The sequence below is a fragment of the Callithrix jacchus genome, chromosome 1, assembly GCF_049354715.1.
Source record: "Callithrix jacchus isolate 240 chromosome 1, calJac240_pri, whole genome shotgun sequence".
NCBI classification, from domain to species: Eukaryota; Metazoa; Chordata; class Mammalia; order Primates; family Cebidae; genus Callithrix; species Callithrix jacchus.
In genome coordinates, this window is record NC_133502.1 from 160,609,700 (window position 1) to 160,634,880 (window position 25,181).

General features: G+C 36.7%; 1 protein-coding gene across 21 annotated transcripts in view; it reads right to left on the reverse strand.

Moving 5' to 3' along the window:
* PTBP3 (polypyrimidine tract binding protein 3) overlaps nt 1-25,181 on the reverse strand; it is a 115,984-nt gene that overhangs the window by 39,541 nt on the left and 51,262 nt on the right. For 10 of the 21 annotated variants that reach the window (XM_009001323.6, XM_054258979.2, XM_003732033.7 and 7 more), the window contains 3 exons: nt 16,765-16,934; nt 10,123-10,269; nt 4,482-4,646 (listed from right to left, as the gene is read on the reverse strand). In XM_009001323.6, coding sequence (XP_008999571.1) covers nt 4,482-4,646; nt 10,123-10,269; nt 16,765-16,934 — 482 coding nt within the window. The remainder of the gene's footprint in view (nt 1-4,481; nt 4,647-10,122; nt 10,270-16,764; nt 16,935-25,181) is intronic. The other 11 variants (XM_054258981.2, XM_009001324.6, XM_078374401.1 and 8 more) reach the window with 3 other exon arrangements.

Sequence of the window (25,181 nt, forward strand, 5' to 3'; positions counted from 1 at the left end):
TTTTACCAGAGGCTCAGGTCCAAAATCTGGGAGGCATTCTTGATTCCTCCCTTTCTCTTCAGAACCACATCTAATCAATCCATCAGCAAATCTTTCAAAATATATCCACAAAAGCCCAGCATGGTAGCCCGTACCTATAGACCCAGCTTCTCAGGAGGTGGAAGGATTGCTTGAGCCCAGGAGTTTAAGGCCAGCCTCGGCAACATAGCAAGACCCCATCTCTAATTAAAAAAAAAAAAAAAATCCATTATCACCACTGCCAGTGCCTATGCCCTCACCCAGGCGACCATCATCTCTCATTTGAAGTAGGATGAGAGCCTTCATTTAACCCTATACAGCTTATTCTTTTTGAGGGCGAGGAAACAGGGTTTCACTCTGTCACCCAGGCTGGAATGCAGTGGCACAATCTTGGTTCACTGCAACCTCCACCACCTGGGCTCAAGCTATCCTCCCATCTCAGCCTCCCAAGTAGCTGAGATACAGGCACGTACTAATATTTTGTATTTTTGGTACAGATGGGGTTTTGCCATATTGCCCATGCTGGTCTTGAACACCTGAACTCAGAGGATTCACTGGCCTCAGCCTCCCAAACTGCTGGGATTACAGCCGTGAGCCACTGTGCCCGGCTATAGTTTATTCTTAACACAGCAATGAGAGTGATTCTGTTAAAATATAAATGACATAATCTCACTGCTCTACTCAAAATCCTCCAATGATTTCCCACCTTATCCAGTATAAGAAATTATAAACGCTTTGCATCATCACTGCTCTGATGCCGTCTCACATAGGGCTTTCTTACTCTCTTCATTCCAGTGACATCAGCCTTCTTTCTGATACTTGAACACAACAAGAACACTTCCACCTTAGGCACTTTACATCTCCTGTTCTTTCTGACTGGATCATTATTTCTTCACAAACATACATAACTTTACATCCTGTAAACCTCTGCTCAAATACCATTATTAATAACTTTCCCTAACTTCCTTCATCTAAAATAGCATCAATCCCATTTCAGTCACTCTCAATTCCCTTACCATGAGCTAAAAGGAACACTGGTTTCTATAGACGTTAGACAGTAGTTGAGCCAGAACCAATTTTCAGCAAAGAATATGATAAAATATTAGCTAATTAGTTGTAACAGATACAACCAACTCCACACTTCTGTATATTCCCCTACCGTAATTCATCACATTTTATGCCGTTATTTATGAAATTAGTGTCTTACCCACAAGAGTACAAGAGAAAGAACCAGTTTCTTACATTGCTCTTTACTAGCATTTGATCAGTAGAGCTAACACTTCTTGGGCCAAGCGCAGTGGCTCACACCTGTAATCCCAGCACTTTGGGAGGCCAAGGCAGGTGGATCATGAGGTCAAGAGATCGAGACTATCCTGGCCAACATGGTTAAACCCTGTCTCTACTAAAAATACAAAAATCAGCTGGGCATGGTGGTGCGTGCCTGTAGTCCCAGCTACTCGGGAGCCTAAGGCAGAAAAACTGCTTGAACCGGGAGGCAGAGGTTGCAGTGAGCCAAAATTGTGCCACTGTACTCCAGCCTGGTGCCTGGCAACGAAGCAAGACTGTCTCAAAAAAAAAAAAAACACTTCTTGGGCACTTAATTCTTTTTATTATTATTATTTTATTGTATTTCTTGAGACGAAGTCTTGCTCTGCTGCCCAGGCTGGAGTACAGTGGCACAATTTCAGCTCACTGCAATCTCAGCCTCCTGGATTCAAGTGATTCTCCTGCCTCACCTTCCAGAATAGGTAGGACTACAGGTATGTGCCACCATACCTGGATAATTTTTTATATTTTTAGTAGAGATAGGGTTTCACCATGTTGGTGTGAAACCAGGCTGGAGTTGAACTCTTGACCTTAAGTCATCCACCCGCCTTGGCTTCCCAAAGTTTTGGGATTACAGGCCCGACACCTTCTTGGGCACTTAATATGTATCAGGCACTATCCTATGTAATAAGTACTTTAAATATATTAACTCATATAATCCTCTCAATGAAAAAATAAGAGAGAGAACATCATCTTCATTATAAAAAAAACAGAAATAGAAGTAAGTTACTTGCTCAAGGCTACAGAGGCAGTAGAGTCAGGATTCAAACTAGTTCCAGACCCTGTATCTGTAACCATTATGCCAGACTGCCTCTTAGTTGGCTAATGGGATAGAGTGCCAGGGGTGAGGGCTTGCTTAAAGTAATTGGATTAAAGCTCCCTGAAGAGGTAACATTTGAGCTGAGAGCTGAATGACGTCAATCCTGCCAGATGACTACCTGGGTAAACAGTGTTTCCGACCTGAGAAATACAAGCTAGAAATGGACTAAGGACAGAACTAAGCATCAGAATAGGGAAGGAGGGAGGGAGGGACAGTGCCAGAAAAGACAGGTGTTAAATAAGCATAAGATTGTTAGGTAATGAAGATAAAGAGATGGGGGAGAAGTCAGCATTTGGGGAACTTCATAAGGAGTTGGTTTTATTTCAATAGCAGTGGTAAAGAGGGTTAAACAAGGGAGTGCTATAGCTGAAAGACTGAGAGTCCTAACCCAGCAGTTGCTATTGAGGACACTCAGAATTATTCCTCGTCACCTTCAGGTCTCTTGACGGAAAAACAAAATTTGTTAACTGTGGTCAGGGAGATGGTAAATGGAATGATAAGACAGGACCACATGACCATCGCTATACTTGCAGCTGGCTGATAGCAGTGTTGGGACATAGGCACAAGAACATATTTTAGAAAAGAGTGTAAGTTAGCAATGGCTACAATGTTACAGTAGCAACCTGGAACAAACACTGCTGAAGATCACATTAGTCTTCAAGGCCACTTTGTGGGATAAACAGAAGAGAAGAAAATCCTCAAGAACAATGAAACCAATCACTTAAGCAATGGCTACACCCTTTCATAAAGCAACTGTGGCTCAGGATACCATTGCTCAAGTCCTCCTTAGGACATGCTTCACAAATGCATATGTTTTTAAAATGGTACTCAGAAAACTATCAAAGGGGAACCCAGTAGGCCTACTCAATGGCATATTTTAATATATGCATGGCACAAGACTTTACTAAGAAATGTGTCTGAGCTCTACTGCCAATTGGTACAAGGACTGCGGGAAAGCAACTGAACTTCTAAGGGCCCTAGCTTCTTTATTTGTAAAATGTGAGCCTAGAGTAAGATGCATTTCAATTCTTACATATACAAGCACACACACACCCCCATGACTCTGCACATACTACAAACCCAAAGGCATGACTCTGTTAAATGAAAGTAAGCAAGGGATGTGTTGTAGTACTTTAATATGTTGGTTGATAAGTGTAATGAAATGAAATCAATATATAGCTAAAGAGGACACAAACTGACTAAACTTTGGGGCTATATGTCAAACATTTATATTCACAGATTACCCAATAACTGTATATTACATTTTGAAGATATACATATATAGAAAGAGAGTATTGGTAAGCATTCAAAAACAAAACATTGGAAATTACATCAGGAAGCTTCAATTCTAATTGGCTCTTCAATTATTCTCTACAAATATTCAATATTGAATACTTGCCAATTATTTGGATTTCGAATTTATTTACTACAAAATTATGAAACTAGTTGACCTTCAATTCTTAAATTCTACATATTACTCACCATGATTTGTTTTATCAAGAAAATTTGGATGTATCAATGGGTAGTGTATGAAGCTTAGGTGGGGCATCAGTCAATATTTAACGTGGTATATTCATATTACACAAGAAGACTTATTACACACTTTTCCTTTAGAATTTTTAAATCAATAATAAACGTAAGAAGTTGTCAACAGAAATAAATTAGTTGTACTCAGCAGTGACATTACTTTCTAATGAACAAGTACTACCTGGACTTTTCACAGTATCCTATGCTTTGTTCATTTTCATGCTTATCTCTAAGAAAAAAATCAAAATGTTTTATACCCTTTTTAATCATTATTCAAGTTAGAAAAAGGAGGCTGTTAAAAAGTTACCTCTAACTGATACTATTTCTTGTATGAAACACAATGATAAAAATTTTTTTCACTATTGAAACAAATATATCAGCTAGTGCCCTGGCTCACGCCTGTAATCCCAGCACTTCTGGGAGGCTGAGGTGGATCACGAGGTCAAGAGATCAAAACCATCCTGGCCAACATGGTGAAAACCCTGTCTCTACTAAAAATACAAAAATCAGCTGGGCATGGTGCCGTGCACCTGTAGTCCCAACTACTCGGGAGGCTGAAGCAGGAGAATCACTCGAACCTGGGAGGTGAAGACTACGGTGAGCTGAGATCTTACCAATGCACACCAGCATGGCATTGAGCTAGACTCCACCTCAAACAACAACAACAACAACAACAAAACACAAATATATCAGCTAAAACCAATAAGCTAAAAAAACTTATTATAAAAAACATCAAAAGTTTCAGAGACCATATTTGACAACTTTCTTATGAGTATTTATTCCTCCTTACCTGATGAAGAACTTCCAGAGTAACAGGGTAAAAGAGGTTTTCAATAATTATTCGAAGCACAGGGCTCTGCCCAGGTAGGACTGTGCCTTCATTGGAAGGACCTCCAGAAAGGGCCAGGCTTCCTGACTGGACGGCACTGACAGCCTGCAGTGCAGCTTGGGCTCGCTATAGAACAACCCAGAATGAGAACTTTTGATTATACAGACACATTATATGAATCCTAAAATTTCACTGACAGAAAACAATATGAAGCAATATAGTTAAGTAAGACAAGAATTTACCTACTTTGTCTAGGGGTACACATCCTAAATTTGTAATCAGTCAACAAAGACCTGCCCGCTTATCACAATGACACAGTATTTTTAAAAGGTGCTTAAATTTACTTGAAGAAAAAAAGTACATGAAGAAACAGAGAACATTTGGATATAATTTTTATTTTCTAATCTTCAAAAGACAATGGGAGAAGAAATATGAAAGCAACATTAAAGACCATGACATGGGATGTTTACACCCAAGAAGAGTAGGCAAGACAGGCTTCTAAACATTCTTCACTAAAAGGAACAGGGCACTCTAAAAGAAGAGCTGGTTCCAGAACTGGGACCCAGATCACAAGATGAGTATAAAACATTTTTGTTTTGAGGCAGCGGGAGGGAGCATTGATCAGAATGCAAGGAAATGTTCAAAGAATGATAGGGATATTCTAAAGGACATAGAAACCAGCTTGAAGGAGCCTGCACTGGCCAAATGTAGGACAATTTGTGTATCAAAATACTAACAACTGTTAAAAACAAAAACCCATCAAATAACATAGGAAACCTTTAGTCCATACTCATAAATTAACAGCTGATGAGGAACAGTATATTTACACAGTCTTAAAGTACCTTCCCACAACATACTACTCTTTCCCCTTTGTAAGCAGTAACTTTATAGTGGAGAAGGCTGGCAAACACCACCCTAATCAAGTGATCAAAGAGCCCATCATTACTAATACAGCAAATGAAATTTTATGCTGCAATGAAAAGAGCATTATTTCTGTGATGCTCTGTCAAAGACAGATACTCTCAATTGAATCACAAGGAAATGTCAAATCCACATTGAGGGATATTCTTGAAAATAAATTGCTTATAATTTTCAACAGTGTCAAGGTTATGAAAGGCCTTAAAAGGTAAACTAAAAAGATATTACAATTAAATGGAAATGTGATCCTAACTGAATCCTTTTGCTATAAACAAGCACTATTGGGTCAACTGGCAAAACATACATGGGGTATGAGGAATGGTGGAAACTTCTTTATCAATGTTAACTTCCTAATGTTGACTGTTGTATTCTGGTTAACAGAAGAATGTTCTAGTTTGTAGGAAATGCACACTAAAAATAGTGGACAAAAAAGAAGGACCAGAGTGACAACTTATTCTCAAAAGGCTCAAGAAATCAAAACTTCTTTGTACTATAACGAAAACTTTTTTCTAACTTTGTGATTCTCTCAAAATGTAAACCAACTATTATTATTATCTTTGGGGCCACAGAGCAATATCCTGTCTCAAAGATAAAATAAAATAAGTGTGTCTGATGCTAAAAATTATGAAAAAGCAGAACTCCTATCATGGAAAATAATTTTAAAATGTTTGGGTAACAAACTCTCTGGAATAGTTAAATTACTAAAGGAAATAATAGCAACAGTACGATCAGGAAAACAGATTTAATTAATGTGGGATAAGGAGTAATGTATACATCATGTAAAATTTTTAAATGCCTGGAAAATGTAAAAAAGACATTTCTCAGATTGAGAAGATGAAAATTAACATACGATAAAAAATGCACAGATCTTGCAAAGCGTTAAGTTTGATGGCTTTTTAGAAAAAATACTTCTATGGTCATCTCATGGCAGATTTATAAACTTTCATCCACAAGGTCAAGAAAAACCAATACAATAATGACTGCCATTAACACAACCATTTCTCAAATGCTGTATCTCATAATATTATCTAAATTTTACAGTTGTAATTTTAGTTTAAATCAAGGAAACTAGTTTAAATCAAGGAAACAAAAACACTTAATATTCACCTGATCTTCTGTCAATAAGTCCATAAACTGAAAAGGTAATATGCATATTTTGGGATAGACTGCTATTCAGAGAACAAAAAGGAATGAAACACTCATCTATCAGCTTTCTGGAAATGTCAGAATAAAAAGACATTATCGTACTTTAAAAATATCAAACAGGTAGTGTAACTTTGACGTCAGGTTTGATGTAGGAGTTTGAATTTTAAAAATTAATGTATGTTTCCTAATTATGCTGTCTAAAATAAAAAAATAAAATAAAAAACAATTATTGTATTTTATCAGACATCAATGCATAAAAATTGTACAAACGCAACATGATGGAAAAAGTATTGGGAAGAAATGAAGTCTATCTAAGAATAAACTAGGTCATTTAGGCTGGCTTTGGTTACCAAGCAACTGGAATTTCTCACTGCTTCTCTTTGGAATAATCCAATCTTTAAGAGTTATTAAATTGTTTTTTCTTCTTCAAGATTTATACTAACATATTTGGGAATCACACTAATGAGAAAACTGCAGGAGTTACATGAAGGAAAATTTAAAACTCTACTGAAAGACAAAAGAAAACAAACAAAATAAAACTTCCTCCTTAAAAGAATCAGAGAGCAATATAATTAATTTGCATAATTAATTAACACAAATTAATCTATAACATCAACCCAATTCCAACTGTGTTTTTTCGGGGGACAAGAGTTACCAAAATAATTTCAAAATTTATCTGGAGAAATAGGCAAAATATTTAATCAGTTAATTTCTGAAAAGAGAGTAAGAAATAAGGTCTTGCCCTACCATATATTAAGCCTTAGGGGCTCCTAGCACTTTGGGAGGCAGAAGCGGGTGGATCACCTGATGTCAGGTTCCAGACTCCTGACACTGTATTTTTAATCTCTACAAAAAATATAAAAATTCGCCCGGAATGGTGATGGGCACCTATAATCCCAGCCAAGATGGTGCCACTTCACTCCAGCCTTGACAAAGAGCAAAATACCATGCCCCACCCCAACGAAAAAAAATGAAGCCTTAGAGCACAGATGCAGAAATGGAATCTAAGCTTTTGGAATTCAAAAGGTAGTCAAGGTTAAACATGGAATGCATAGGATGTGAGCTCACACACACGAGAGTAAAATGTAAAGCAGAATATATAGGAAGGTTAGACAAGAGTGCAAGTGAGTGTGTGTGTGTACATATGATCAGCAGGCATAGTGTGTGTATAGAAAACTAATATATGATAAAGGACAAGTTTCACATTAGTGGGAAATAAATGAGTTATTCAAAAACAATGCAGGAGAAACTAGTCTCTTGGAGTAAAAAAAGACTGAAGCCCTACCCTCATTCCCCACATCCAAAAAAATTCCTATAGACATAAGAACCACAACATGAAAGAAAACATATGTAGATTATTTTTTAAATTATCAATTATTAGAAAAAAACATACGTAGATTCTTTTTTTAATCTTGGTGTACGAGGTCTTTCTTAGCATGGTACCAAAGTCAGACTGTATTATGACATCCTAAGAGATTTGACTATACATATAAAAATATTTAAAAATTCATAGAGACTGAAGGTAGAATGGTAGTTGCCAGAGGTGGGAGGGAGAAAGGAATAGGAAGTTACTGTATGATGGATGGAGTGTTTCAGTTTGAGGCGATGAGAAATGGCATCTAGAGATGGAGTGTGCTGGTGACTATACAACAATGTAAATGTACTTAATGCCATCGAACTACATTTTAAAGTGACTGAAATGGTAAATTTTATGTCACGTATATTTTACTATTATTAAAAAAATGGGGAAAATGGCACTAACAGAAATCCGTTTAAGTATTTTACAAATTGTCAAGTAAAAGTAAAAAATAAGATATAATTACTCATCTACCTATTAAAGACTAGAAAGCCACTTGCTCATCCATTATATTTGTGGGACTCTAAGCATATCATCTCTACAGAAAGCAATCACGCAACATATATCAAAATTTAAAAGAGGCACATGCTTTGTCCTGGCAATTTCATACACATACACTGGAATATACATTGTATTGTATGGCAATGTACATTTTATTGGATTGGAATATACACTGGAAACAATTTCAGTGTATATCAAAAAGAAATTGGACAAATTATAATTCTCCTATACAAGGGAGCATTATAGTCATTAAAAGCTGATGAGACATCGCTATTTGTTGCAATAAACCCATGTCCATAATATTACACAGAAAAAATATTTCAAAACATTTTGTATAAAATTAGATATATAGATACTAGTTATTAGTTATCTCTGGGTAACTGGATTGGTTTTGGTTCTTTTCTCTTTTACTTTTTTTCATTGATCGGTGTACCATAAGCATGTATCTGATACACAATTTGTAATGACAACTTTTTTTTAAAAAAAGTCTATTTTTTAAAAACATCTAATATTGTATTTATTTATTATAAGTTTATATAGTTTATTATATGCCATTAATATTGCTTAAAGTAAGTTAAGGATTGTATGCAGTAAATGTCGCCGTTTCAAACAATGTGGAAAACTAATCTCAACAGCTTACATTATACTGCCTTTCAACACAAAATCAGAGCTGGAGGAGTTCTTTGTCTGGAGCAAGAATACAGAGGCCAAACATGCCCTTAAAATCATAATTTAAAAAAATACTTTCTTAAAATGTATTTGCTTTGTGGACAAAGATTTTCTCTCCTTAAATAACTCCAAATCATACTATTTTTAACCACTTAAAAATCAACAAGGAAAGACACAAAAGACTCAACGTTAGCTACACCAAAGTAACAGAAAAATGGGTAAGAAATGTTGCTATGCTACATTTCACATTCATCTTGAGGAGTCAAAAATCATTTAATGAACAATTCTACACAAATTCTTATTAATGTCTTAAGTTCCATTACTTAATATCACTCAATTTCTCAATGCCTTTGTTACAGTCTATAAAAAGATGATTGAAATGAATGACTTCCAAAAGTTCCTTCAGATCTGAGATTTTAAGGTGTATATAACAATAAATATTTTTAAGGGCCGGCCGCAGTGGCTCACGCCTGTAATCCCAGCACTTTGGGAGGCCAAGGCGGGTGGATCACGAGGTCAAGAGATCGAGATCATCCTGGTCAACATGGTGAAACCCCGTCTCCACTAAAAATACAAAAAATTAGTTGGGCATGGTGGCGCGTGCCTGTAATCCCAGCTACTCAGGAGGCTGAGGCAGGAGAATTGCTTGAACCCAGGAGGCGGAAGTTGTGGTGAGCCGAGATCGCACCATTGCACTCCAGCCTGGGTAAACAAGAGCGAAACTCCGTCTCAAAAAACAAAACAAAACAAAAAACAAAAACAATAAATATTTTTTCTCCTTTTTTATTGTGGAAATAGTTTCAAGAGAAAAAATGAACTTCTAGTATGTTTCTAAATGGCACTGCTTTCTTATTCTTAAGAATTTGGGGAAGAATTTACATATACAGTTATCACTAGTAAAGTATCCTAAAATGAAAAAAAAACACATTCAGTTTTCTTCATCTGTAAAATATCTAAGTTATCATACCATGTGTTCCTATACCTATTTTTAAAAACACCTTTAATACTTACAGCTTGATTAGGTAGATTGTCAGTCTTAAGTTCTCTGTGATTGGAATACTGAATATAAACAGGCTGGCTTCGAAGGTGAGGAGTAAAAGGAGTGTAATAATTCACCATAGTAACAGCAGCTTCCTCAGAAGCCATTTCTAAGAAAGCCTGCAATAAACACAAGAAGGTAAAGTGAAAGCTCACCGTTTTGAAAGCCAAGAGATATGTTGCCATTCTAGCTTGCTCTAAACCCATGCATTCTCAAGTAAAATGGTATTACCTCTGGGGCGGGGGGAGCCTTTGCTTCAAAATATCATGGATGTTAATTAGAAACATCTAAAAAGCTGGGTTCACTGAAGAACTTGAGAAGCCAGGCATGGTGGTTCACAACTGTAATTGCAACCACTTTGGGAAGAGAAGATGGGAGGATTGCTTGAGCCCAGGAGTTCAACACCAGCCTGGGCAACATAGGGAGAACCCATCTCTACCAAAAATTTTTAAAACTTAGCTGGGCATGGTGGGCAGGGTGGTGAGGGGCTGAGGTGCTTGAGCCTGGGAGGTTGAGGCACCACTGCACTCCAGCATGGGTAACACAGTAAAACACTGTCTCAAAGGATTTGTTAACTGCCAGTTGATTAAGTGATTTTATGTAAGTGAGTTTTTGGTTTTCCTTTTATTTCTGTTTCTTTTAAAATCTAGAAATAATTTAAAAGATCAAAATAAATGTGTACGTCACCATTGTAAATGGATGTTTTCAGGGGTTGTGATTTAAGTTTATCATTAAAAATACAGAGGCTACGGCTGGGCATGATGGTTCACGCCTGTAATCCCAGCACTTTGGGAAGCCAAGGTGGGTGGATAGATGAGGTCAGGAGTTTAAGACCAGCCTGGCCAAGAGGGTGAAACTTCATCTCTACTAAAAATATAAAAATTAGCCAGGCATGATAGTGGATCTCTGTAATCCCAGCTACTCAGGCGGCTGAGGCAGGAGAATCACTTGACCCCAGGAGGCGGAGGTTGCAGTGAGCCAAGATCTCGCCATTGCACTCCAGCCTGGGTGACTGAACAAAACTCCATGTAAGAAAAAAAAGGCTACAATACATAAACAGATACTAAACTTAATGGGGGGCAATTAGAGAGTAAAAGGGCTAAAAAGAGTCTTTAAGGGAACAGGAAGAAAAAAAAAAAATTGAGAAACACTGCTCTAAAATAGCCAGATTCTTAGAAGAGATGGGGCAAAACAGTTTATTCTCCTTTTACTCTTTTTTAAAACAGCCATTTATAAATAAAATAGAGCATTCACTTTTTTCAGTAACAGTTTTATTATGTCATACTTTACCAACATATGTGACAGCAAGAAATGAGAACTAGCATGATATGGTAGAAAGGGAACTTGATTAAAATCTATGCTTAGCTATGACAACTTAATCATTAACACCTCTGAGCCTTAGTTTCCTCATATAAAACATGAAGCGCCTGTAATCCCAGCACTTTGGGAGGCCAAGGCGGGTGGATCTCGATTAAGAGATCGAGACCATCCTAGTCAACATGGTGAAACCCCATCTCTACTAAAAATACAAAAAATTAGCTGGGCATGGTGGTGCATGCCTGTAATCCCAGCTACTCAGGAGGCTGAGGCAGAAGAATTGCCTGATCCCAGGAGGTGGAGGCTGCAGCGAGACAAAATCATGCTATTGCACTCCAGCCTGGGTAACAAGAGCGAAACTCTGTCTCAAAAAAAAAAAAAAAGAAAACCATGAAGCACTAACAGGATCTTTATGTCTCTTCGTAGCTCTAACATGAGATGAGTTTTAAGTGAGATGATTTTTAATTCTTGTTAGTTGAACTGTATGAGATTTTTCAGAATAAAACTACTAAACTCAGCTTCTGAAAAACATCCCTGTAAAATGGTGATCAACACTCTAGTTTCTCTTCAAATGGTATAAATCTTTCACCTTTTACTCATATGATAGTGTACACTTTAGATTTGTCTTTTTAAGTATTTCTAGGAAGAAACAAGAAAAAACAAACAAACACATAAAACCAGTTAATTAAGTGGTAATTTTCCAATTCCAAATTTTTTTTTTTTTTTTTGAGATAGTCTCACTCTGTCGCCCAGGCTGGAGTGCAGTGGCATGATCTCAGCTCACTGCAACCTCCGCCTCCAGGGTTCAAACGATTCTCCTGCCTGAGCCTCCTGAGTAACTGAGATTACAGGCATGCACCATCACACCTGGCTAATTTTTGCATTTTTAGTAGAGCCAGGTTTTCACCATGTTAGCCAGGCTGGTCTCAAACTCCTGACCTCAAGTGATCTGCCCACCTCAGTCTCCCAAAGTGCTAGGATTACAGGCATGAGATACTGTGCCCAGTCTTAGGTTCCTTTTTAAGTATTAAGGCATTCATTAAAACACAGATGTATATGTCATATTTAATTCTGAGGTACAGGCTGAGTATTCCTTATTCAAAATGCTTAGGAAGTATTTTGGATTTCAGATTTTGTAATATTAAATATTTGCCTTAGATACTTACTAGCTGAGCAACCCTAATTAAAAAATTCAGAACCCAAAATGCTCCAGTGAGCATTTCCTTTGATTGTTATGGCACTCAGAAAGTTTCAGATTTTGGAGCACCTCATTTTCAGATTAGAGATATTCAACCTGTATCAGAAAATAAGGCCAGGTGTAGTGGCTCACGCCTGTGATCTGAATACTTTGAGAGGCTGCAGCAGGCAGATCACTTGAGGGTCAGGAGTTCAAGACCAGCCTGGCTAACATGATGTAACCCCATCTCTACTAAAATCACACACAAAAAATTAGCCAGGTGTGGTGGCAGGCGTCTATAATCCTAGCTTCTCGAGAGGCTGAGGCAGGAGAATCACTTGAACCTGGGAGGCAGAGGTTGCAGTCAGTCCGAGATCACGCCAGTGAACTCCAGTGTACTCCAACCTGGGCAACAGAGCGAGACTCTGTCTCAAAAGAAAAGAAAATAGCTTATAATCTTCCAAATACAGAATATTTTTAAAAATAAGGTATAAAGGATCAATTATTCAAACTATGGAAATCTGAGAACTTCCTACACTGAGTCAATATTAAGTCATTCAAGTGACTTGATATCTGTAGTCACTGTACTAATAGTAGATATCTGAAGAATGTCTTGGGAAAAGCTGAGGTGGCAAAAGCCACTTGATATTTATATCTTACTGTACACACAGCTTCCTCTTACAAGAATAAGATACTTACAAAGCTTTAGGTGGTAGATTTTGTCCCCCATCTTACTTTATTTCATTTTTTATTTTTTGAGATGGTCTCACTACAATGGAGTACAGTGGCAAGATCTCAGCTCACTGCAACCTCCACTTCCTGGGATCAAGCGATCCTCCCATCTCAGCCTCCCAAGTAGTTGGACTACAGGTGGGTGCCACCACACTTGGCTAATTTTTTACAATTCTTATAGATAGAGATGAGGTCTCACTACACTGCCCAGGCTGGTATTGAACTCCGCAGCTCAAGTAATCCTCCTGCCTCAGCCTCCCAAAGTGGTGGGATTACAGGCGTAAACCACTGTGCCCAGCCTCTGTCCCCCTATGTTAATGGTTAGTTAGAAAGATAAAACTATAGACATCAACCATTCTGAGTCCTCAAAACCACCTGTAAGAACATCTCAAATTTAAAATGCAAAAACCACTCCTGATCCAAATCAACACAAATTTCTAGACAATCCAATTCCTTATTTACTACAAAAGAAGGTATTTATTTATTTAATTATTCATTCATTCATCCATCCATTTTTTTAAGAGACAGGGGTCTTGATATGTTGCCTGGGCTGGAATGCAGTGGCTATTCACAGGCATGATCTCACTACTGATCAGCACAGCAGTTCTGACCTGCTCAGGTTTTGATCTGGGCCAGTTCACCCCTCCTTAGGCAGCCTGGACCATACTGCTACCAGATCAGCTTAGTACACTACAGTTCAGAACGCTCAGACTCAAGCAATCTTTGAGGCAAGTGCCACCATACCCAGCCATAAGAGTATTTAATTAGCCAACATTTATCAACCACTTCAAGTTATGCATAAAACATTTACAATTTATAAAATATGCATTTGTTAACAATAAACTTTACTGAACACATGAAATGGCAAATATCTCTAAATTAAACTATTTCGTTGTTTATAGTTACCTTGTCAAATGTTTCCACATAAAGTCTAGAAAAGCAATTTTAACTGGACAGATGTTAAACACGATGTATAACTGTACCAACCAAATGTAACAACTGAACCAATGAAATGCTCCACATGAACCACCAGTGTTCTACGAAACAGTAATGTCAGCCATGTGACAGTGGATGAAACATCACAAATTAACCCACAATAAATAAATAAAACTCCCCAAATAAATAAAAAGTCCACCATTTTAAAAGAGCAAAATTGACTTCAAGTCATTTATTCTATTTAAAAGGTAAAAATATCCAGGATGCACTTTGAAGCCATTATCCACTGTGTCAATAACATATTTTTTCTAATTTTTCTATGACAATAGGATAAAAATGATCAAGGCAGGAAAAACAGCTATGGCAACTAGCTAGTTTCTAACTAACTATATTTAAATCATCTTCCAACAAACAATTTGTAAACAATAATATTTACTATATGGGTATATTTCTGCAATCTCCTTTCTAAATGTTAAGAACAAACTCAATTTCTAACATCAGTCACATAAAGGAAAAGCTAAACACCATATTTAGAATATATGATTCTTGTCACAGTATTTTCTTTCTTAAAGTACAAAGTACCTAAAATTTCATATGTAAAAATAATGTTTTCCACATGGAGTCCAGTAATTACTTACGTTTTATTTAAGTATCTAGTCAAAAAATCCAATTTTCATAGTTTGAAGTGGAGAGACAGCCAAAAGTCACTACCCAGAGGAAGGCTGGTAAAAATAATCCCCATTTGGCCCCCAACACTCCACCCTGCAGATGCCCTGGGAAAGGTTATCACTCATAAGTGGTTCTAGTGACTCAAATCAGAATCTCTTATTGAAGTGTATTACTAAAAAGATATTTTCTAAACAGGATTTATGATCAAAACACAAGCAATTAACATAACACGGTTATCTTACCGATAAAATAAACCCAGAACCAGTAGCAGAGACAAAATTATGATGTTGCCTGCTCAGCCTTTCACAGGCAATTAGCCATTAGACATGGCCATGTTGTCTCTGTTCAAATCATGCAAACCATACTATTCTCAATAGTAGCAATTGTTAAAATAAAGATCTAACTGGCAGGATGCACTGTCTCCAAAGGATTTAAGACAAATGTGGAACTACAACAAGGGCCAAATATTAAGGCATGTTACTTCTCCAAATCTTAGTAACCTCATCTGAATTAAAGAGGATATTAAGTAATTTACTAAAGATAGGGAACTCAGACATCATCATTCAACCTCTTTCATGCCCAATGCTTACCAATATATTTATTTATAAATATATTTACAAAGTTTCTTAAACTTATTATTTACCAAAAGCAGAAGAAACAGTAATATACATGACAATATACTACAAAATACCTAGGGCCTAGATTTGTTGTCCTCTTCTTTACAGTAATGAGCAGTATAAAAGATTTTTAGGACAACCCAAAACTTGGAAAGAACTAAAGAATTCATCCCAGTGGGGTCTGAGTTGGAACAAGAGGACATACAATTATTAAAATAAACATGACAAGTATTCTATTTTTTGTCATGGTCACCACAGAGACAAGTTTCCTTATTCATCTGAAGAACCTGCTCACTTCTCAAATGAAGACTCTTTACAGTCTCTTTAGAATTATGAAAAAAGCCACATATTAATTCTGTATCTAAAATATTCTGTTAAACTTTCTGAGAGGATGTTATTTTGGACTAGCCTCCTGTACTATGCCCCAGCAGACCAGTCCAAATCAAAATGGAGTCACCCAGGCAAAGCATAGCAGGTAAATCCCCAAACAAACCAGTTTTTCCTGAAAACAGGAGATTTACAGCAACCAATCAGAAAGAGTGTGGCCTACCTGAATCAGCACAATAAATTCCCTCTGCTCTAACCTTTACAGGAAAAGTAACACAATAACTTGATGTTAACAAATTCACTTTTTAAACAATTGTCACTTCCTTCTTACCACCTTATAAAAAAAAAACAACTGTTATGTCTTGTCCAGTGGAACATTCATTCTATTTTACAGATTGAGGTGTTTCTCAGTTCTAGAATCACAAATAAAAGCCAATCAAATCATGTTTACATGTGTTGTGATTTTGACTTTTGACAACACATTTTTATTGAGATTTTTGAAAACTTAACTGTCCTTTAATTTGCCAAATGAGGTATGATTTATATCTATCAGCATTTTCTTCTAATCATCGGACATTTGATAAACCACTGTGTAATACAAAGAAAATTAAAAACGAATTAACTAAAATGTAAAATTTCTTTCTTGTTAAGAAGAAAAAAGATAAGTTATTGTTTGTTGCTTCCTGTTACAATTCCCCCAAGAAAATCTACTTTTAAAACTAATTTATGTTCATAGTATGAAATTTTAAAAATACAAAAAAGCTTAATAAAATAAAAATTATCAGTAACACTAACACCTAGAGATAATCACTTTGTGTCAATCTTTAAATATTACATACCTGCCTTTTTTCTTTCAACATCAAAAGATTAGTTACTCTGCCAAATGGTAGACCTAATGATATGATCTCTGCTTCGGTGACATCACATGGAATTTTTCGAAGATGGAGAACACGGGAAGGCGAACAGGGAGGTCTATCTCGTTTAAATTTCTTGCTGTCATTCCCATTAGCTAAAAAACATAAGATTCTTTTTTAAATTACTGAAACTAATTTGGGTTGACATACTACATTAACCATATTGTCACATTTAATCCTAAATGAGTTTTGGGTTTTGAACTTCAGGGAACCATGGGGCTGATGGAGGTAGATGGAAAAAGAGTAGAAAACAAAACCAGCTACCTTTTAATGAATGGGTGCTTTTGGATTTTCACTGTAGGTATTACATTTTTTTTAAAACTGAAGTCTGATTTTTAACTGCAAGGAAAAGTATAAGGGTAAGTGAATTATAATTTCAAATATCTCTAAATACTCAACTTTTTCTTATAAATAGAGAACACTACTTATGATGTCTTTGATGTATTTTAAGGAGATTTTTCAAATTTATTCTATTGCTAAATAAATTAGAGTAATAAAATTTTAGGAAAGACAGTGATAAAAATCTTATTTATCACATCCTAAGGAGATTTGGATTTGAGTTGTATATTTATGAAAATTAAGTTTATTTCTTAGGTGTTAATAGTCTTTATTTTTTAGAAGCTAAATTGTGGTGTCTTATGATATAATCTTATTCCTTATTATATAACAATAATTCTTAACATAAGTACCACCTTGCTGAAAATGCAAATTTCCAACCCCACCCGAGATCTACTGAAGCAGAAGCTCCAGGAACGGAACCCAGAGACCTGCTTTAACAAGCCCACCAGGAGATTCTATTTACCCTTAAGTTGGAGAATTACTGCTGCAAAGTAAAAAAATAAAACAGAAAAAAAAATTATCTAAGCTAAATTTATTTAAATGCCATTATTTCAATACTGAGAATAACTAGAATTGACAAGCCTGTATGAAACACGTAAATTTAAGCAGGTAAGATTCAGAAATGTTTTTCTTCCAGAAATAGAACCAAAAAACACTAAATACAAATTACTTAAAAGCCAAAGTTTCATTGCAATGTTGTTTGATCACTAAATACCATATTTGCCACATCTGGAGAAAAAGATATCTTTCCAGATGCCTAAAAATATCATTTCTCTGAACACTAATGGAACTTTACAATCAAATGTCTGTAATCCTAAACAAATTTCATGAGGACCAAATAAAAATTACTACAGCCACATTTCATATCCATATCTGTGGCAGAGAACTTAACTTGTTTACAACTAGACAGGTTGGCTTAATACCCAAACTAGCACTTGCTCCCAAATTCTCTATTTTCATGAATGCAAGCAGCAAGCTATCCAGACCTAAAACACCATCAATACCTAGAGGCCCATACAGGTCTGTGTGCCTTTATATAGCAAATGCCTATGTCAGATTATGGAAAATAACAGGCACACACAAATGTTTATTGGATTAATTAATCTGGAAGACAAGAGCTTCCATCTGCTTCTCTCCCTTATTAATCACCAAGAAATACTAATTTTTCCCTCCAAAATGACTACTTCTTACATCTCCACTCTGAAAGTCACCAACCTCACCTTGATCTTGTCCTCACTTCAGTTCTCCCTTCCTCTGGTTTTACTCTCCCTGCTTCCCATATTCTGGGGATCCAGTATCGTATCAACGTTTAACTAAAATAGTGTATCAGCCCAGCACAGTGATTCACACCTCTAATCCCAGAACTTTGGGAGTCTGAGGTGGACAGATCACCTGAGGTCAGGAGTTCCAGACCAGTCTGAGCAATATGGCAAAACCCCATCTCTACAAAATAAATACAAAAATTAGCAGGGTGTGGTGGCATATGCCTGTAATCTAGCTACTTGGGAGAGGCTGAGACAGGAGAGTCGCTTAAACCAGGGAGGAGGAGGCTGCAGTGAGTCGAGATAGCACCACTTGCACTTCAGCTTGAGACCCTGTCTCATAAAATAAAATAAAATAAGCATATCATGTCATCATTCTGCTCCAAAACCTAAAACAGGCACCAAATACCTAAAATGTGATTTCACTTCTAACTTTCAAACTGTTTTCATTTACATTGCCTCATTTGATTCTCATAAATACCCAAACTAAAGTATAAAGGTAATTTCATATTTTAACCATAAAAATTTCAAAGTGTCCTACTACTCCTGCAGAAAGGTAAGTTAACTTGACACTGACATTGTAATTTACAAAGGTTTACATGGATTGTGGACAATAACAAATGATAATACTGTCACGAGAGTAAAACATCAAACATCAGAGTCCTGGATAGGGCCAAGAGTTGAACAGGGAATGTCTTTTTGGCACCCTCCCAGCAGACATAGGGAGCTAAACAGTAACACGGCCAATGTGGCCTTGCTCAACCAGCACAAGGAGCTAAAGGACTGAAGAAACATTCTAAAGGCATGAGACTCCTATCAGTTTACCCAGAATATCCCATCAAGAATGAAAGAACACTAAGAAAGCTGTTTCTTTAACAGAGGTAGTCTATGTCTGAGAAAATATGAATACCAAACAAGTTACCTGAGCTCCCATTTGTGTTGCATTATCAAATAAAGACCTAAGATGGCAAACTTTTACCAAGAAATATGCAATTATAAATCACCATTTTAGGTTGTTAATTGTTCCGTATTGTAAAAATGCCTGGACTATGTTAAGAACGTGGAGCTATGAAATCAGATATCCTGTTCTGAGCAAGTTACCTAACATTACTAAGCCTCAGATTCTACTCCAGTAAAACGGGATAACAAGGATATTCTGAAATTTTAATTTGTTCTTCTCAATATATTTTAAATGCTCAGCACAACATCTAGTACACTGCAATCAATAATATGTCTGGCGTTTCTTAAGAATGACAATGCTTGAAACTTATGTTCTATTTTGTTTCCAATCAAGATGGTCATTAAGTGATAGTGAATATTTGCACTTGATGTCCTTATTTGCCATAATTAAGACATTGCCCAAAATAACTGAACATATTACTATTATATGAAATCTCAAAATCTAAGAACCACTCATTTAGACGACCAAAAAAGGGTTATATGTAAAGATTTGATAAATAATCTGAAGATGAAGAATGTATACCATTATAATCCTATTGGCCATGATTTAAAAGCCAATAGGAAACAAGGAAATTCATATGTATTGAACACATAAATTTAAATAATTATTTTCTGTATATAAGGACTACAGTTTCTGAAAATCTTAAAAATAAGCATTCAAAATACTGTGTTTGTGTATATCTTGTATTTTACTGAACTATATATTAAAAACTACAAAATGCTCACTACATATTAGTCACACTTCCAAAAAGCTAAGTGGAAGAGGGTTTTTAGTAATTCATAATATTTCCAACTGAAAACTGGAAGAATCTGTCAGAAAAAGTACTTGTGAAATATGGATTCATTTGTTAAAAATCAACTTTACGGCCGGGCGCGGTGGCTCAAGCCTATAATCCCAGCACTTTGGGAGGCCGAGGCGGGCGGATCATGAGATCAAGAGATCGAGGCCATCCTGGTCAACATGGTGAAACCCTGTCTCTACTAAATATAAAAAAATTAGCTGGGCATGGTGGCACGTGCCTGTAATTCCAGCTACTCAGGAGGCTGAGGCAGGAGAATTGCCTGAACCCAGGAGGCGGAGGTTACAGTAAGCCGAGATGGCGCCATTGCACTCCAGCCTGGGTAACAAGAGCGAAACTCTGTCTCCAAAAAAAAAAAAAATCAACTTTATGAGGGTTTACTCTAGGTAGAATAAGACATCCACCCACATTTTAAATGCAGGGTTTGCTGAGTTTTGACAAATACAACCCATATAACCAGCACAAAAATCAAGATACAGAACATTCTCATCATCCCAAAAAGTTCTCTAGTACCCCTTGAAACTTAGTCCTCACTACCAAACCCCAACCCCCACCCCAAGCAATATGGACCCTATAGACTACTACAGTTTTATCACAATTCTTGAAATGAGGTACTTATTTGGGGAGAATTCACATCTTAACATTTTTGAGTCATCTAAACCACAAACATCATGACATCTCTGCATTTATTTCGATCTTTTTCAGTTTCTTTCTCTCAGCAAAGTCCTGTCGTTTTCAGTGTAATGGTCTCACACATATTTTGATATATTTATTCCTAAGTACTTCATAATTTTTAACAGATCTGAAAATAACACTTTAAAACTTTTGTTATAATTAATAATTGATAATATAAGGAAAGACAACTAACTTTTTTTTTTTTTTTTGAGATGCAGTTTCACTCTTGTTACCCAGGCTGGAGTGAAATGGCGCAATCTCGGCTCACCACAACCTCCACCTCCTGGGTTCAGGCAATTCTCCTGTCTCAGCCTCCTGACAACTAACTTTGATATATTGAACTTATATTCTATAGCCTTGCTAAATTCTTTAGTATTTCCACATACACAGTTTTATTTCTTACTCATGAATTTGTATGCCTTTTACTTTATTTTTGAGATGGAGTCTTCTCTGTCACCCAGGCTAGAATGCAGTGGTGCAATCCCAGCTCACTGCAACCTCCGCCTCCTGGGTTCAAGCAATTCTCCTACCTCAGACTCCTTAGTAGTTGGGATTACAGGTACATACCACCACACCCAGATAACTTTTGTATTTTTAGTAGAGATGGGGTTTCACCAAGTTGGCCAGGCTGATTTCGAACTCCTGATCTCAGGTGATATGGCCACCTCGGCCTCCCTAAGTGCGGGGATTAGTGTGAGCTACCATGGCTGGCCTGCCATTTATTTATTACAGCTTCACTGAAATAGCCAGGAGTTTCTGTCTGCACAATGTTGAATACAATGAAAGAGATTGGGCATCCTTGCCTCGTTCTTGATATTAGGGGAAAAGCATTATCTTACACTATCAAGTATAATAATAATGCTAGCTGTAGTTTCATACCTTTATCAGGTTGAAAATATTCCCTTTTATTCCTAGTTAGCTAAAAATTTTGTTAGTCACAAAAGGATTTGAATTCTTTCAAACATCTTCTCCAGAACTGGTAAGATGAGCAGATTTTATTTTGTATTCTGTTACACTGATTTTAAAATGTGAGTACTTTGTACAAACCCTACTTGGTATGACACAAGTACCATATCATATTTTTTTCCTCATACTTCATACACGTGTGTGTGTATGTATAGCTGAATGTAATTTTTTTTTTTTTTTTTTGAGTCTCGCTCTGTTGGCCAGGCTAGAGTACAGTGGCGTGATCTCGGCTCACCGCAACCTCTGCCACCTGAGTTCAAGCAATTCTCCTGCCTCAGCCTCCTGAGCAGCTGGGACTACAGGCACGTGCCACCACACCCAGATAATTTTTTTTGTATTTTTAGTAGAGATGGGGTTTCACTGTTAGCCAGGATGGTCTCAATCTCCTGACCTCATGATCCATCTGCCTTAGCCTCCCAAGGTGCTGGGATTACAGGTGTGAGCCACCACGCCCCTACTGAATGTAATTTTTCTTTTTAGTTTAGAGATCACTGGTTTGTTATGAGAGAGATATGACAATTATTTATATAATAAAATATTTCAATACTTCCACTATTTCAGAAATAATGAAAGAATTATTTACATGATGTATGATTTCAGTGAGATGGGCAGGTTCATGCTGATGCCATTTCAATGACTATTTATTTCAGTCTGCATACTTTCCAAGAATGTCTAAACAACAAAAAAAAATCCTTGATGCTGGCCACAGTGCCAAGTACCTGTAGTCTCAGCTACTCAGGAGACTGAGAGGCGGGAACATCACTTGAAGAAGAGTTTGAGACAAGCCTGGACAACACAGAAAGACCCCATTCTCTAATAAAAATAATAAACAATCTCTATCATTTAGAATTACTTTAGTGCCTCCATATTTTGGGAGTACAACTTTATCTCCAACTTTCATGCTAACTGGTTAAATCTCTCCATTCTTCCCTTCAGAGCCCTATCTAACAGCTACCAGCTATTACTTACAATACTTTCCTTGAGATGTTTCTAGAAGCATAATGCCTATGGTTTTAGCTGTACTCCTTTCAACCAATACTCAAATAGCAGAAGAAACTTTCAAAATGCTTGTCCTGCCATCACTCCTGCTGCTGCAGCTTGTACTCTGCTCTCACACTGCCGCCACAAGGAGAAACCCAACTTCAATATCTTGCTAAACATTTTCATGTCAATATTCACAAAGGATATTAATCTGCAGTTTTCTTTTCCTGTAGCAGTATAATACTGGCTTCATAAGAAAAAGTGAAAAGTATTCCTACCTCCTTTATATTCTGGACAGTCTGTGTAGGATTGGTACTATTTATTCATTATATGACTGATTAGAATTCATCAATAAAGCCATATGGGACTGTAGTTTTCAATAACTAATTTGATTTTTTAAAACAGCTATGTGGCTATCTGGATTTTCTATTCCTTCTGCATCCGTCTGGTAATTCGTGTCTTTCAAAGAATTTGTCCACTTCATCTAAAATGTCAAATTTATTAGCTTAAAATTTCATAATATTCACTTAATCTGCTTAGTCTGCTAAGTCTACCATACAAAATACCACAGACTGGGTGGCTTAAACAACAAAAATTTATAGAGGTTAAAAGCCCAAGATCAAGGGTTTCTGGTGAGGGCTCTTCCTATCTTACAGCCAGCTGCCTATTTGCTGGCTGACTTTTCACAGCGTCCTCACACAGCAAGCAGAGAGAACGTGCAAGGCAAGATCTCCAGTGTCTCTTCTTATAAGGGCCCTACCCATATTCATGATGTAATCTAAACATTATTCCCCAAAGGTCCCACCTCTAAATACTACCACATAGGGAGTTAGGGCTTCAACATACCAATTCTGGGATTCATTAATATGCTTCATGAATACTGACATGAAAATGTCACAAACACTGTCAATAATAATATCCTTCTGATGACTGTAGAATCATTCTTGATACTTGCAATTTGTGTCTTTTCTCTCTCTTTTTTAAGTCTACTAGAGGTATTATTATTTTTATTGATCAAATAAATACTGGTTTCATTAATTTTTCTCTACTGTTTTCTGTCACTGACTTTTACGTTCATCTTTAATTATTTCTTCTTTTCTATCTACGTATAGGGTTTAACTTGCTCTTTTTATGCTAGTTATAGCTGGAAACTTAGATGATTTTAGATATTTTTTCTTTTCTAATATAACTATTTAAAGCTACAAATTTCTAAGAAGAGTTTTAGGCGAACCCCACAAATTTCATTAAGTTATGGTTTCATTTTATTTCTGTTCAAAATATCTGCTAATATCCCTTATGACAACTTCTTTGATCAATGGGTTGTTTTCTGTTTTTGTTTTTACTACTTGGGAAAGTTTTCCCCAAAATATTTGAAGATCTTACTTTTCTGATTTCTAACAGAATTCTAATGAAGTCAGGTAATTTACTCTATATGATTTTAATCCCTGTTTAAAGGATTAAACTTATTTTAGGACCCAGGATACAGCCTGCCTACTTTGGTGATATGGTTTGACTCTGTCCCCAGCCAAATCTTATCTTGAATCGTAATCCCATAATCCCCATGTTTTGAGGGAGGGACCTGGTAGGAGGTGATTGGATCATGGAGGTGGTTCCCCCCCATGCTGTTTTGATGAGTAAGGGAGTTCTCACAAGATCTGATGGTTTTATGTTTGAGAGTTTCTTTCATACTCACTCTAACCTGCCACCACATGAAGACTTGCCTGCTTCCCCTGCTGTCATGATTCTAAGTTTCCTGAGGCCTCACCAGCCATGTGAAACTGAGTCAATTAAACCTCTTTTCTTTATAAAGCATCCAGTCTCAGCAGTTCTTTTTAGCAGTGTGAGCACAGACTAATACAGTAAATTGGTACTAGTTAAGTGGGACACTGCTATAAAGATAGCTGAAAATATGAAAGTGACTTTGGAACTGAATAATGGGCAGAGGTTGGAACAGTTTGAAGGGTTCAGAGGAAGACATGAAGATGTGAGAAACTTTGAAACTTCCTAGAGACTTGTTGAATCCTTTTGGCCAGAATGCTGATAATGATATGGACAATGAAGTCCTGGCTGAGGCAGTCTCAGATAGAGATGAGGAACTCACTGGGAAATGAAACCAAGGTCACTCTTGCAATGCTTTCACAAAGAGACTGGCAGCATTTTGCCCCTGCCCTAGAGATCTGTGGAACTTTGAAATCAAGAGAGATAATATTTCTAAATAGCAAAGTGTTCAACAGGCGACAGAGCGTAAAAGTCTGGAAAATTTGCAGACTGACTATGTGGTAGAAAATAAGAACTCATTTTCTGGGGTTCAGAAGTTCAATCTGGCTACACAAGTTTGCATAAGTAACCAGGAGATGTT